Consider the following 15204-nt stretch of genomic DNA (forward strand, 5'->3'; position numbering starts at 1 on the left):
CAGTAAAGAATCCACCTGCAATGCAGGAGGCCCTGGTTGAATTCCTGGGTCAAGAAGATCCCCTGGAGAATGGATAGACTACCCACTCTAGTATTCATGGGCTTCCCTGGTGGCTCAGATGGTAAACAATCTGCCTGCAATGTGGGAGACCTGGATTTGATCCCTGGGTTAGGAAGACCCCCTGAAAGAGAACATGGCCACCCACTCCAGCATTCTTACCTGGAGACTCCCCAAGGACAGAGGAACCTGGCAGTCTCCATTGGGTCACAAAGAATCAGACATGACCGAGCAACTAAGCACAGCACTTGGTACTTATGACAATGGTACCTCTGTGGACTCTGTGATTGACCTGAAAGTGCTTCACCCACCTTGATGTTCATAGGGTGAGTAACCAGTATTTACAAAGTATCTATAGGATGTGTGGGACTGTCATCTAGCATGGACATGTTTTGTCAACTTTGTAGATAAGAAAACAAAATCAACGTAAGACACGGGCTTCCTTGTCAGCTCCAAAACCACAGGAGGGATCAAAGGTACAAAGAAATACTGCTTCTCCCACTACCCATCCTCCAGCCCAGAGCTCTGTCCCTCAGACCACACATAATCTCACCGCACTTATGTTTAGTGAAGTTTTTAAGCTATTCATTTAATCAGTTCAGTTCAGTTGCTCAGTCGTGTCTGACTCTTTGCGACCCCATGGACTGCAGCATGCCAGGCCTCCCTGTCCATCACCAACTCACGGAGTTTACTCAAACTCATGTCCACCGAGTGGGTGATGCCATGCAACCATCTCATCCTCTGTCGTCCCCTTCTCCTCCTGCCTTCAATCTTTCCCAGCATCAGGGTCTTTTCAAATCAGTTTTCCTTTATTCCCTAACAGTTATAGATTCATGCAGTTCTTGGAATCAAGGTACACTTGAATTTTATTACAAAGCAGAGCTAGGATCTGTTCATAAGATTTCATGATGTTAAATTCCACTTATTTATTGAAGGTATAAATTAGAACACAGGAAATGAAGATATAGTATATATTTTTCACAAGAGGCACATTTTTTATTAAAGGAATTGGTAACCCTATTTTGAATTCTTAGGAATTAGATATAAACCTTATTAATACCACCAACACAAGAAACCTTTTAATTAACCTGTCTTCCAATTTTAGTGTTAAAAGGCTTTAAAGAAAAATTTTCTTTATGACTCTAATTTGTTCATTAGCATCATAGGATATATGTCATTAACTTTTATAATTATGAAAAGTCATTGTTCTCCCATCTCATCTCTTTGAAAAATAGTGTTCCATAAATATAAAATGGCCAGATCAATTCTAACAGAAATGAATGGAAGTTCGTTTGTTTTTTTTTTTTTTTAATTTTCCTAATCTCTTTTTAAGGGTAACCTTATGAGGAAATCTCTTTTTTTCTAGCCACTTTCAACAAGCATCAGAACAATCTACCATACTATCTGCAGTTTTAAAAGCTACAAAATTAACCCCACATTCATTTCGCACGTTCACTTTTATGGTTCAACTCTCCAGAGAAGAGCTTGGACACTTCTACTGTGGCAATAGCTAAGAGACTGGAACGGTCAGATGCTATAGTTTGATAATCACTCCACAAATTTGTGCTCCGTTAAACTAGATCCAATGAGAATTCTCAGCCCACAAGACTTGTAGACAGGGCAATATATCTTATGTGATTCTCCAAGGATATAGTTTCCTATAAGGATGTGCATCTATGCTGCAAATAGTATTTATCTTTTAAAAAACCCAGAAAAATGCTTAACAGCAGGAAACAGCTAATCTTGTGATCAATTTCTAGCTAACGGAGGAGGCAAAAAGATCCAGGTTTAGGTACTAGTTGAGCGAAGTTAGTCACTCTCCTTAAGAATTCTGAACCTTAATTCCCCACATCTAAGTTCCCTTCCAAATCTCTATATAATTCTGTATATCTTATTCGGTGATAGTGATATTTACAAGCTCTGTTGAGTTCACAAGTGCTTTCTCACAAAGTCTCGTGTGATTTTCAGAAGTAGATGTGACCCTCATAACAGATTTTCAGAAGTAGGCAGGAGAGCGATCACTGTTTATTTTTCCCAGTGAACGTGCTGCTTTTGCTATCCAGTAGTATTCACTAGAGACTCTAAGATGTAAAGCATAACGCAGAAAGATTTAGTTTCCAGGAGTCAGAAAGAGTACTCTATAAAATAATTTCTTCCTACTCTGTAGTTTCTCACCCTGAACCCTTCAGACAAAGCTTTACTTAAAAGAAAAATATTTTAAAATTTTATGTTATGTGCTTCCACTAATGTAGTCCCTAACTGGGTGTTGAGTTTAGGTTAAATATAAGATGCAACTGCCAAAAGATAAGTATCTTTTGAGTAAGGATGGGTTTTCTCTAGCTATTTGAAATTTTCAAACAGCACTGAGGCTTAGGTAAAATTAGGTTTTTATTTTTATTTTTGGAGCTTACCTTTGCATACTATTTTTATATAAGCTAGAAATTCACAAGTAAAATAGTTTACAAAAAAAGAGAAAAAGGAAACCCTCACTTCTAAAAATAGTCTGAATCCAGAGTGGAATTCTGAGTATCTCTGATATCTTGTCAGTGCTTTTACTTCAAGGAGACACAAAAACAATTTCACAGAAACATATATAAAACATTACAGTCAAATAAAATTATACAACAGATGTGATACTACATCTTTGCAACAATTCTGTAAGGTAGATAAATTTGTCCCAACCATGCTCCCAATTATTCTTTGTCTCAGGGGTCAAGGAATTTCCTAAATAATTGAAATCTAAAAGACTTATTTTTGCCATTATATGTAACCTCTTTCTGACCTCGCTCCCCACCAGAACCATTATGAGAGGTGAGAAATAGAGATGGTGCCCTATTTGGTCTATTCACTCTCCTCCTCTCTCTCTGCCCATTACCCATACCCCTCTTGGATGTGCAAAGAAGCAGGAAAACAGCCAACGGATGAGGAAAACAGAAAGGAAGGAGGAGAAGCAATCTAATCAGGTAATTACCAGTTGGCTGTACAATGTCATTAAAATTAAGTCTACATTTGTAACAGAGCATATTATCAAAATTTGAGTTTTAATAGCATTTTATCAGCCTGAGTTTTCATTCACAATAACAGTTTGGATGGCCATTATAACCCAGATTTAAGAATCTGAAAAAGTGTCAATTGTAATAAGATACACTTTTGTCTTGATGTAGATTATTACATTCCATCGCTATACTGACATTTCCTAATCCACACACAGCATCAGGAAAAAGTCTCAAGGAGAAAACTTAACAGAATGCCCTGCCCTTGTCCAGGCATAAAAGCAGAGTTTTATATATATCAAACATCAGGTTGTTCCATTTATAACCTCTTGTGTTCTCATCTTTTGGGATATGTGCCTTTTCACTATGCAAGGTCTCCAAAGCTCACAGAGTGCTAAGTCATTTTCTTTGAAGTTTTTCTTTTCTAATTCAGAATACTGCCTTTAAATATTTGGAAGCTAAACTAATTTTAATTTCCCCTGCACAGAAGAGCAAAACTTCATGCCTTCACTTTAACCTTTGCAAAACATGAGTTATTAAATGTATATATCTAATGGAAAATAACCTCCAAGTTGTAGTTAGAATCCAGCAATTTTGTAGTGGGCATAATTTTGAATAGAAATGAAATAATCTCTAAGCATGACAGTGGGTCAATTAAGAAGAAAAAAGTATTCTAATGCCAACTGTCACTAAAGATAGAAAATCCCTTCAATTCATCAACATCTCACAAATTCACAGCTGTGCCTCTCACAATCAAATTAACCTTTTCTACTTCAGAAGAATTCAAAGGCCTTAAATATGACTATCCAAAGTGATATGACACCAGATACACCTATAGCTCTGATTTGATACCATTTCTTTAATCAATAAAAAACCAAGACAATATTCCTGTTTTCCACTCCCACCTTTCCTCAGCAATCTTCAAGAATTTCAAAAGCAAACCTCTTGTCCACTTCTCTAATCCACAAATTTCTCCATCCATACAATGTATATATGAGTGTCTCCAACAACAGCTCAAGGAAACAGACTTATGATAATACACTCATATACAATTTGAAACAAACGGATGAGAAGTTTAAAAATGATGGCCTTTCACTTAAATAAAAAGTCAAAGCAAGAGACACTACTTTTCAACTTTCTAAAAATCACTAAGACCACTTTTTTTGTAATGGAGAAATACAGTTATTGAGCTATCATTATTTTGAATAAAATCCAAATATAATCATAGGAATTTTATGCATTTACATTTTACCTTCAACCAAGATGACAGGGTAGCAAGAAGAAAAACAATGATTCTGGTACTACTTAATCCTTAAAAAAAATACAAAGCTACTACAATGTTTTCACATCTCAGGCACTATACTGTTCATTAAAAACTATCATACAAGCAATATCAACCTATTAAGTATCTCACAAGTGGGCTGTACCATAAATTCAAAATTATTTGCACAAGAATCTCCAAGCCACCTTTAAGATCCTGTGAGAAGGCATTTTCTGAGGCATGATCACACACTACAACTGCCACGTTAATTCAAGGCTGCCACAATACAGTGAGTAAATCAAAATATAACACTCACCTTATTATAAATAACTGGCAAATTACAGGCACCTTTCAGCTTGCAGCTATACAGCATAGTTGATTAGAAATAAACAAAACATCTTTCACTCCAGGGACGGAACTGCATCTTCAGACTTGGCTTTCGTTGCTGAATCCCAGCAAGAGAGGCTGCACTCCTCTCAGGGCAAGTAGCAGCCTCTTTGCAGAGAACACTTGCTGCTCTGAACAGCAGCGACTTAGAATGAAAGTAAGAGGAACCCGTGATGTTTAAATACCGTTGCTTCACATTCACAGGATATGACTCAACTCTCTCTCAAACCAGTAGGGATAGAGTTTCCCCCCGCAAAACTGTTAGATTACATAACAAACATCACATTTTGGGGTCTCAAATGTTTACAAACTAAAATTGAAAATTTTCACCTGCTAAATCAGACGTGCATTCTCAAAAGCATCAACTTCTTCCCTATGGCACGAACCACAAATGGAAATTTGAATAAGAGCATGGCTCAGAGAAAAACGACCCTCCCTGCTCTCCGCAATGAATTCATGTAACGTTATTAAATGTGTGTGAACTCGTCAACATCGCTCTGACGGAGATATAAAAAGATTTTCACTAACATCTCATCAGTGCAAACAGTATAGGATCAAACTCTCACTTTCATATTCAAGAAGTGGCAATGCCACAAAACACAATAGAATCTTCTTCACCAAGTAGAGAATGGAAATAGATCTTTGTGGTTTGCTGTCGCTGATTCCCACAGAAATCCTGGCCTACGCTGTCATTACCTTGTACTAGCTCTGCCTACCTCTCCAGCTCAGAGTCTCCCTTTATCTTTTTCTCAAACACTTCCACAGGAGCATGACTAATGAGAGAACTGCTCCAGCAACTGTGGCAATGTTCTCTGCTTTCCCCACCATCCAATACGTCTTAACTCTGAGCTGTATTAAATTTGATCCTACACTGAATTATTATATTTGGACATTTCAGTCAATAAATATTACAGACTTAGATCCTTGGAGGAGAGTCTACTACATAAATTCAACTGCCATCCGCAAGAACAAAAAGATGAAAACATGCATATCAATAATAGCAAGTATACCAGGACTGTTCAACAGAAGGATAAATTGAGTCACATATGTAATTTTAAACATTTTAATCATATTATAAAAGGGAAAAGTAACATGTAAACTTAATTTTAATAGTGTTTATCCTAATATAGCTAAAATATTATCATTTTAATCTATAATCAATATAAAATTAATTATTTTACAATTTCTGTACTAGCCTTGGGGAGCTAATGTATGTTTTATATTTAGAGCACATTTTAATCTGAACTAGCTATATTTCCATACTCAATGACTAACACATGGCTAGTGGCCACCATATTGCACAACACAGGTCTAGAATTTGGGGTTCATTCTTAGTTCTCAAGGTGCAGTTCAAATGTTGTCTCTTCAGAGAAGGCTTCCTTTACTACCTTATCTGAAATGACCTTCCCCAGTCACTTTTCATCTCATGTTTTTTATATTTCCCTCATGGTAAATCACAACCTGGAATTTTCTTCTTTGTTTATTTACTTATTGATAGTCCGTGGCCCCTAACAAGAATGAAAGAGACCTGAGATCAGGGAACCTGTTGTAGTCAGTATTTTATCCCCAGCCCCTGGCATGGTGACCAGTCCATAGCAGAATTTAGTAAACATTGCCTAACAAATGAATAAATAAATATAGAACCTGTATTATGGCTTGGCAAGTAATAGAATATTAACAAATGTGTTTTAAGACTAGGTACCTATCACTTCATTGATACAATCTATCATTATCACTGAATATTTAGCAAATACATTCAGTAACACTTTTCTGAACCGAAAGACAATCTCTCTTTCATAGTGTTAATGATCCTTAATCTATAATGTGTTTTCTTTTCACATACAATATTATATATAAATAATAGACTTGTTTCATTACTCTGGCAAAGATTTGGGATGATACTTATAAGAATTCTTTGGTCCTATGACATAAATCTGGATACCATTATTAAGTCTACCTTCTACTCACAAAAACATAAAACACTATCTGTAAGACATTTGTAGTGACAATTATATATTTGCCTGGGCAGCACACACACCTCCTCCTTCTCGTATGATAATCCTGATTTTTATCTAGCAAACCACCCATTCCTGCCTCCCTCTCAATCCACGTGGTTTATATTATGCTGACTTAGCCCCACAAGCAGGCACGTGATCCAGGTCTGACTGATGAGTATAAACTATCCACAGAACGACAGTGACAGGGTCAAGAATGGACACAGGACCCAAGCTTGAAGCAAGAGCCACCCCTGCACTTCTGCTGATACTGAGAGAGAGGCTAAAAAGTCAACAGAATGTAAGTGCGGAACTGCTGGTTGACATATTTGCTACCACACAAAGTGAGGTTGTCTGAAAATGAGGCCACCCAAGGAAAAAAACAAAGATGAGAAAAGAAAATTCCGGACAATGCTACTGTAGTTCCTAGATCTTGCCATTCATTAAATCATATTTGCCCTCTGTGGTAATGATGGATGTACTGGAATATTCGCTGCAGAATTTTTTGTAGTAGTAAAAAACCAGAAACTTTGCAATAGGCCATGAAGAGTTGAAGTGTTCAATAATGAGTTAACTATACTAAGGAACATTATGTAGCTAACTTTTTTTTTTTAAGTGCTATCTAGATGCATTGACATGCGAAGCTCCCTGAAAGACATTCAATGGAAATAACATGTTTCAGAAAAATACATTATCCCAGTTATGGGTACATAAATTTTTATATACAAAGTCACAGAAAAAGACCTGGATGACTGCACACCAACTGTGGACAAATGGTTATGTCTAGGAAAAGAGATTTGAAATAAGAGAGTGACTGGAGGAGGACAAGGAGAGAGCCAGTTATTTCACTTAGTTTATTACCTATTGCATGAATCTCATAAAATGAAAGTGAATTTGTATACCCCTTAGGTAAACTGAAAAGAACATGCTACTCTTTAAAATGAAATAAGTTTGATATTTTATATTTCTCTACTGTACTACATTATTCTCACTCTAAATGGACTACTCTTACTTATTTTTTTTAAAGCAAAGTAACAGAAATGAGAGTGCTTTTCTCTACCACTGTCTCCATTCTTCATCAGTCCAAACTTATGCATTATCTAATTTTTCAGTCTTGCTAGAAGATATGTCAAGAGAGAGACAAAGAGAGGGCAGAGAGAGACAGGGACCCACAGCAAGCTACAAGAGGCCCTCCAGTGCACCTTCTGAGATTGGCTAAGGTCTTTGATTTTTTTTTCCCTTGGCCTCCTGAAAGCTCTTTTATTGACTTCATAAAAATATAGCTTCAATTTATTCAACTGTCAACATATCGACAGCCAAATATTCATAATAATATGCCATACACTAACTTAGTTAGTCTTGGATCACTGTAAATAAACTGGCCCATTATTTGTTCAGTGAAAGGCTTCTGGTCTCTGAATTGGGCAGAATTGCTTTCCTAACTGGGACTTCTCTAGTGGCTTAGATAGTAAAGAATCTGCCTGCAATGTGGAAGACCCAGGTTTGATCCCTGGGTTGGGAAGATCCCCTGAGAAGGGAAATGGCAACCCACTCCAGTATAAAATCTAAACCTTGGTTGTTGTTGTTTTTTTTTTTCTGGCTCGATCAAGTCCTCAAAATTCTTCACATTATCTTAGGTACCACTCATGCTTTTGTATTCCCCTGGGTTTCCACAGTATTCCTTCCTTAAAAATCACACAGCTAATGGGACTCAGAGTCTGAGACAGGAGTCAGGCCCTTTTCAAGTTTAGTAAAGCTAACCAGGATTGGAATTTATCTAGTGCTGACACACTGATGTGTTTGCCAAGCAGTGAGTATCCTGCTCTATTTTATTCTCAAAGCCTACTTATCCTGATAACTTAAACCTCCTACAGAGTCTGTTGACTCTCTTGAAAACCTTAACATAATGCAAAATTTGCTTCAGATTTCCTGGAAGAAATAAAACATTACAGATATAATTAAAGCCACCATGTACTCCTGCCTATGCCGTCTCCTTCCATTTCCTCCTTAGGTAAACACTCTATAGGATTATCTTTTATCATTCCCATGCATCTTTTTTTATATTTCCATTAAACACGTGTTTATCCATAAATAAGATACTTGTTTGCATGTTTTAAGCTTCATAAAACTGTACCATGGCCTATAGATGCTTTACTTTTTAGTTTTATTTATTTTTTTGCTTAGCATTATCTTGAAGTTTTATGTATTAATAGTTCTACACAGTGTAATCTTTTTAATTGTTCTATAGCATTCCAAGTCATACAACCATTCCCCTACTGGTAGATTTAGGTTATCTCTAATTTATTGCTACTATTTTTCTTAATTTTTCAAATTATTTCATGTGGGATCTTAGTTCCCCAACCAGAGATCATACTTGCACCCCCTGCATTGGAGGCACAGAGTCCCAACCACTGGTCCCAACTATAGGGACCAAGGAAGTCCCTATTGCTACTATTAAGCTACTCTAATTCTTGTACATGTGCAAGAACTTCTTTAGAGATGGACAGGATTGTAATAAGAGGGAGTAGAATTGTAGAGTCGGATACGCACATCTGCACCTTTACTGGAAACTGTCAAACTGCATCCCAACATAATTAGACAATTTACAATTCAGCCATCATGTATAAGAGTCTTTCTTACTCTAGATTCCTACTATCTCCACAATATTGATATTCCAGACTGACATTTTTGTCATTTGTTTGTGATGGGTATAGAATCTCAGGGTTTTAGTTTTGGCTTCCCTAATTATTGAAGATGCTGAAGTTGAGCATCTGATCTAATTATTATTGGCCTCTTCCCCAATAGGTTGTTTTTCTTTTACTGACTTTTGGGTGGTCTTCATATACTACAGTTCAACTCCTTTGTCAATTACATGAACTATAGAAATCACTTTTCAGAGTGTAGTTTGTTTCATCATTGTTTATAATACTTTTAGTGGTTTATTATTTTTAAATTTTATGTTTTTTTTAATTTAAAACTTCATTTTTTTTGCAGTTACTTATCTATATTTCTTGAGTCAAAAGAATGGTGAAAATTCAGCCATTCTTCCTGAAGCATTCCCAACAATACTGTCAGAATGCACATCTAAAAGGGATCTGAGAAGAACTCCTATTTCCAATGAGTTCAGTTCATCAGTTACTGAGTATCTGCTATGTGTCCCACACTGTGTTAAAGAGAACACACTTGACGCAATCCTTAAGAGAGGACACACTTGAAGCAATCCTTATAATCAAGAAATATGAAGTCTAATTGAGGAAAAAAACTTACAAGTAGATGATGATGATGAAATGGAGAAATAACCATGTGCTAGAGATTGTGATAATCCATTATTTAATTTAGAAGTAGTTTAATTAAGATGGAGTAAATGTTATTATAAGAGATCTATACAAGATGCTATGAAGCAGAGAGAAGAGAATATGTTATTACCTTGCACCCTAAGGATTATTCAAAATACCAAGTAGTTAAATTTGTAGTAGTATAGACCTGTGAGATATAGGAAGATCTACAACTGACATTTCTCTTTTCTCAAGCAAATCTATTGTCCCAAATAGATCATTCATAAATTAACCCTATTTAGAAGATTAATAGGAATTAAGGGGCAGATTATTCATTGGGAAAAGCTAATTCCTTTTTACAATCAATAATCCAATTACATAATGACATTTTCCTGCATTCATTAGAGACAGTTACCAAAAAACCTGAAATTCTTAAGAATCATAACAAATGGCAACGCTTCCTATATCTGATTATTAATAATTTGTAATATTGAAGCTAAAAATAATCTCTTATTCCTTAAAGAAATTCCATGGCAAATACATCTGTAAACAAAGCATCCATATTTATCATTTTTGTAAATACAATGTTCATATTATTTTTCTTTCAATGCAGGTAATATCTAGAGCATTTTAAAAAGTATAGAATATGAGAGTAGTTAATTTCTTCACCCAGGAGGAAGAAAGGACTCTTGATCTAGAAATAGAGAAGGGTGGCAGGCAGCGTCACCTATTTCCTGTGGGAAGATTAAGGGCGTCCACTTTCCTGAAGCTATGAGCTTTACACTTGAGTCTATCACTGTAACCTCTAGGACTTACACACTCAAACGTGTTTGCAATTAGTTATTTGGGGGGCTGACATTAAAATGAATCTGGAAATGAGAAAATAAGACTACCATTTGAGAATAAACCTTTGAAATAAAAACATAGAAGGTCAGAGTACACAAATAAGAAAGTCAAATTTAATTGTCAGAACGATACAAATTCAGATGCTTCGAGGCATGCACATTACCAGGAGGTAATGTGAGTCAATGTCATGGACCTGGTGGGGACCTGGCAGAAAGAACTGGAAGGCAGCACTCAAGCCTCATCTACAGGGGACGGTCTCTACTCGGCTCCAGAGAATTGACCTCACGTGGGAAGGGCCCGGGAAGGATAGGTCTCTGGATTTTTCAAATATTTTTTCCAATTTTTTTAAGTTACGTGAATACTCCTGAATTTTAAATCTTCGCCTTTATATAGTATGAGACAAACTAAAGCTTTTGAAGGCCAGATGTGCCCATCGAAGTGCTACTCTCGGATTCTCAGATATGACCACGCTCTAAACTGATTCTGCCAACAGGAAGACAGTCCAGACCAAGAAACAGGTACAAAGCAACCTCAGAAGCAAGCATAGTCCATGGTCATTCAAATGCTGGGATAGGGTGCTCTGGGCTGGTGGCATGCCCCTTTTATTGTAAATCTGCCTTTAATTCCATTAAACCTATGAGTCTGAAAACCAACTATCTTCTGACTCCATGTGCTACTTTCCTTCACATTACTTTCTGATTAGAATTTGGTATCCTGTTTACATGACTTCAGGGAGAACTTGCTGGAAAGCTGAGGGGCCTGAGGATCTACTCAGCAGCTATGTCTCCCAATGTAAAAGTTAGTAAGTTGGCAGCCTGGTTAGAGAGGTGGCCTGTCTCCAGGCACAAACAGCACTTGGGTGGGAACAAGAGCCACACAGCCCAGTGGTTTCACTTCTCGTGGTGAAGGGAAACATTGGCATTCTGGTTCTCGACATCAGTCATACGAGCTTGGTTAATATAAGCCCAGCTCTAGGGGACAGATGGGCTCCAGAACTGCTGACACCTCTGGTTTCTGGGCCCACAAGGTCTTGGGCCAGACCACAGAGAGTGACAAATGCCCTAACACAAGTCCACCCTGCGAGGCCTCATGGGAGCTTAAGCAATTTATCTCACAACCACACTTACCCTCACTATGCCCCCATCGCCACACCTTTCAGAGAATCCCTATCTGGTCCTATGAAGGTTCAGAAATGACCTAGAATTGTGAAGTGGAGAATCAAAGAGAAAAAACCCAAGAACACAGACAGAATATGCACAGAAATGATAACACTTACTTGTAATCATCGGTGCTAGGAAACAGATATTGCGCTACGTGCTTGCTAAAGACCATCCCATTTAATCCTCAGAAACCCTGAGAAGCTAACAGTCTTCAGCAATTATTTTACAATGGAGGAAATAGAGGCTTAAGGAAGTTAAGCAACGTGACCACATTTATACAGGTAAAAAGTAGTGTAGTTGGGATTAGAATCCACACCCGTAAATGCTTCACTCTGTTGTCTGTATACTTTATTTCACTTCGTTGTTTTTAACACCAAACATGCACTATGTACTTACATGCTGGGCACTGTTCTAAGTACTTTACCAATACTAACTAATTTCTTCCTTAAAATAACAGTGTGCTGCTGCTGCTGCTGCTGCTAAGTCACTTCAGTCGTGTCTGACTCTGTGCGAAGTGGGCACAAAAATACTCCTGTTCTGATATGGACACTGAGGTAAAGAGAAGTTAAGTAAACTGCCCGAGATTATACAGCTGGTAGGTGGCTGAACCAGGATTCAAACACAGGCAGTCTCGCTCCAGAGTCCTTACTTTTAGTCTTGTGCTACCCTTACAATGTTCCCTTGGAAGAAATGATGAAGACTTCAATTTCAAATGTTAATTTCTATACTATTGTAAGTGCAATTTTTTAGAAGGCTAGGTATAAAAACAAGGTAAAAAAAATTTATGCCATGTCATTTCTCATTATTTTATACCAATTAGAAAAACTGTAATTCTTCTATATCTGAGAATTATGAAGCAAGTAACCACCATAAAATACTACAGGCCTAGATACAATTATTCTTAGGAGATATATCCAAGGAGGGTGACAAATTTAATTCTATACTTTTTCCCCCTCACTATGCAGAGGAAATTAAAGGAATGATTTTTATTTCTGCATTTATAAATCCTGGGAAGTAAAGACAGGAATACCTTTGAGAAATCTTAGATGGACAAATACTCCAGAGTTTAATTTAAAGGTCATTTTTTTCCTTAGATATTGAACAAGCTTAATTTCAGAATAAAAGTGCATTGAACATAAGGAAATTGATGTGGGTACATCCTACTTGAAACCAAACTTTCTGTTAAACTTAAAATGGAACTTTCAAATTCATAAATTTCCGACTTTTATTAAAAATAATACTTCAGAATTGATTTGATAAAAATAACACCTTCTGACTCATGCAGTAAATGTGAAGGAAACTTTTATTTAAGTAGTGAGAAAAGGCCTTCATTGGTTCCTATACCACTAAAACGGTCCAATTTAGACCCCCTTAGACAGAGTCTAAAATGTTAACTTAATCCTGAATTCAGAAGATCTGCTTAAGTGTGAGATCTGTTTCATTTCCTTATGGTCTTTACTGTTTGATTAAGTTAATAAACTCATTCCAGAACCTGTCATCTTGAGAGACACGGCATTCTTCTGAACCAGCTCATAAAACTGGCACTCAACAAAAAGAAACAATACCTACAAAGCTTTCTCTGTTTTAGCTCTCTATTCTCTGCAGCACGGCAACCATCTTAACTTACACAATTCATGGAGTCTGGTCCTCCAAGCATAGCTTACTCCCCTAGCACTACTGCTTCCCCAGGTTTATGCCTCAGAATTCTCAGCACACCCCACACTCGGGCCCCTCACCTGGGGCCCCTTCATATTTGTCTTTCATTCTCTTTCTACTGCCATTCTTCCTTGCATTGTCTCCATTTCATAACACAATTTTAGGAATTTCAAGGTAATTTTTGAGGCAAGATTCCATGGTTGTTCAAAGAGCAGGTTTTAAAAATCTGAGGACTCTATCAGGTTAGCACCAGTCCTGGAATTCCCCAGCCTCCACAGCTAGCCACCCAGGGACCCAGCCCTTCCCACCAGCAAGTCAGAAGCAGCCCCAGGATTACCCACTCCAGGGCTGCAGAGCCAGATGCACTGGGATCTGGCCCTGCTCACCAGCAGGTAAGCAGCCACTGTTTGCAGCAGCTTTCACAGCCAACCAGGCTGAGGGCCAGCCCTGCCTGCACACCAACAGCAGTCAGCCCTGACGCAACAGAAGGGCCCACGCAGCCCACATAGGCAGTACTCCTAACACATATAGATCTGGTGAGAGAGGGGAATGTGCAACTGGACTACACAGGACATCTCCTACGTAAGGCCACTTCTCCAGGGTCAGAAATATAAATCACCTATTTAATACATAGAGACAAGTCAGAGGATAAACCAGAGAATCAATCAAAATGATGGCAGAGGAATATGTTCCAAAGGAAGTACCAAGACAAAACCTCAGGGGAAAAAAAAAAAAAGCACGGTGGAGATAAGCCACTTATTTCATGAAGAGTTCCAGGTAATAATAATATTCTCAATAAACTGGAAGATATGAGAAGTTTAACATAAAGTTAAAAAGTATAAAGAAGGTCTAAACAAGTGAGGAATACAATAACAAATGAAAAATACACTACAAGGGATCAACAGTAGGTTAGATGATAGAAAGCAATGGATCAGTGAACTGGAAGACCAGGTAGAGAAAATTACCCAAGTTAAACACAAGCAAAAGGCAAAGGAGAAAAGGAAAGATATATCCATCTGAATGAAGAGTTCCAAAGAATAGTAAGGAGAGATAAGAAAGCCTTCCTCAGTGATCAATGCAAAGAAATAGAGGAAAACAAGAGAATGGGAAAGACTAGAGATCTCTTCAAGAAAATTAGAGATATCAAAAGAATATTTCATGCAAAGATGGGCACAATTAAGGACAGAAATGGTATGGACCTAACAGAAGCAGAAGATACTAAGAAGAGGTGGCAATGATACACAAAAGAACTGTACAAAAAAGATCTTCATGACCCAGGTAACCATAATGGTGTGATCACTCAACTATAGCCAGACATCCTGGAATATGAATTCAAGTGGGCCTTAGGAAGCATTACTATGAACAAAGCTAGTGGAGGTGATGCAATTCCAGTTGAGCTATTTCAAATTCTAAAAGAGATGTTGTGAAAGTGCTGCACTCAATAGGCCAGCAAATTTGGAAAACTCAGCAGTGGCCAAAGGACTGGAAAAGGTCAGTTTTCATTCCAATCCCAAAGAAAGCCAATGCCAAAGAATGCTCAAATTACCATACAATTGCACTTGTTTCACACACTAG

General features: G+C 37.4%; 1 protein-coding gene across 7 annotated transcripts in view; it reads right to left on the minus strand.

Annotated features, from left to right (window-relative positions):
* The window catches only part of MCTP1 (multiple C2 and transmembrane domain containing 1), a 544348-nt gene that overhangs the window by 351589 nt on the left and 177555 nt on the right, over nucleotides 1-15204 (minus strand). The window contains exon 1 of one of the 7 annotated variants that reach the window (XM_081498748.1): nucleotides 4628-4851. The exons of the other annotated variants lie outside the window; for them this stretch is intronic. Coding sequence (XP_081354874.1) covers nucleotides 4628-4684 — 57 coding nt within the window. The 5' untranslated portion in view covers nucleotides 4685-4851. Of the gene's footprint in view, nucleotides 1-4627; nucleotides 4852-15204 lie in introns of those variants that run through there. 7 annotated transcript variants of the gene reach the window in all.

The sequence above is a fragment of the Giraffa tippelskirchi genome, chromosome 6 (assembly GCF_054371585.1).
Source record: "Giraffa tippelskirchi isolate mGirTip1 chromosome 6, T2T-mGirTip1v1.2.pri, whole genome shotgun sequence".
Classification (NCBI taxonomy): Eukaryota; Metazoa; Chordata; class Mammalia; order Artiodactyla; family Giraffidae; genus Giraffa; species Giraffa tippelskirchi.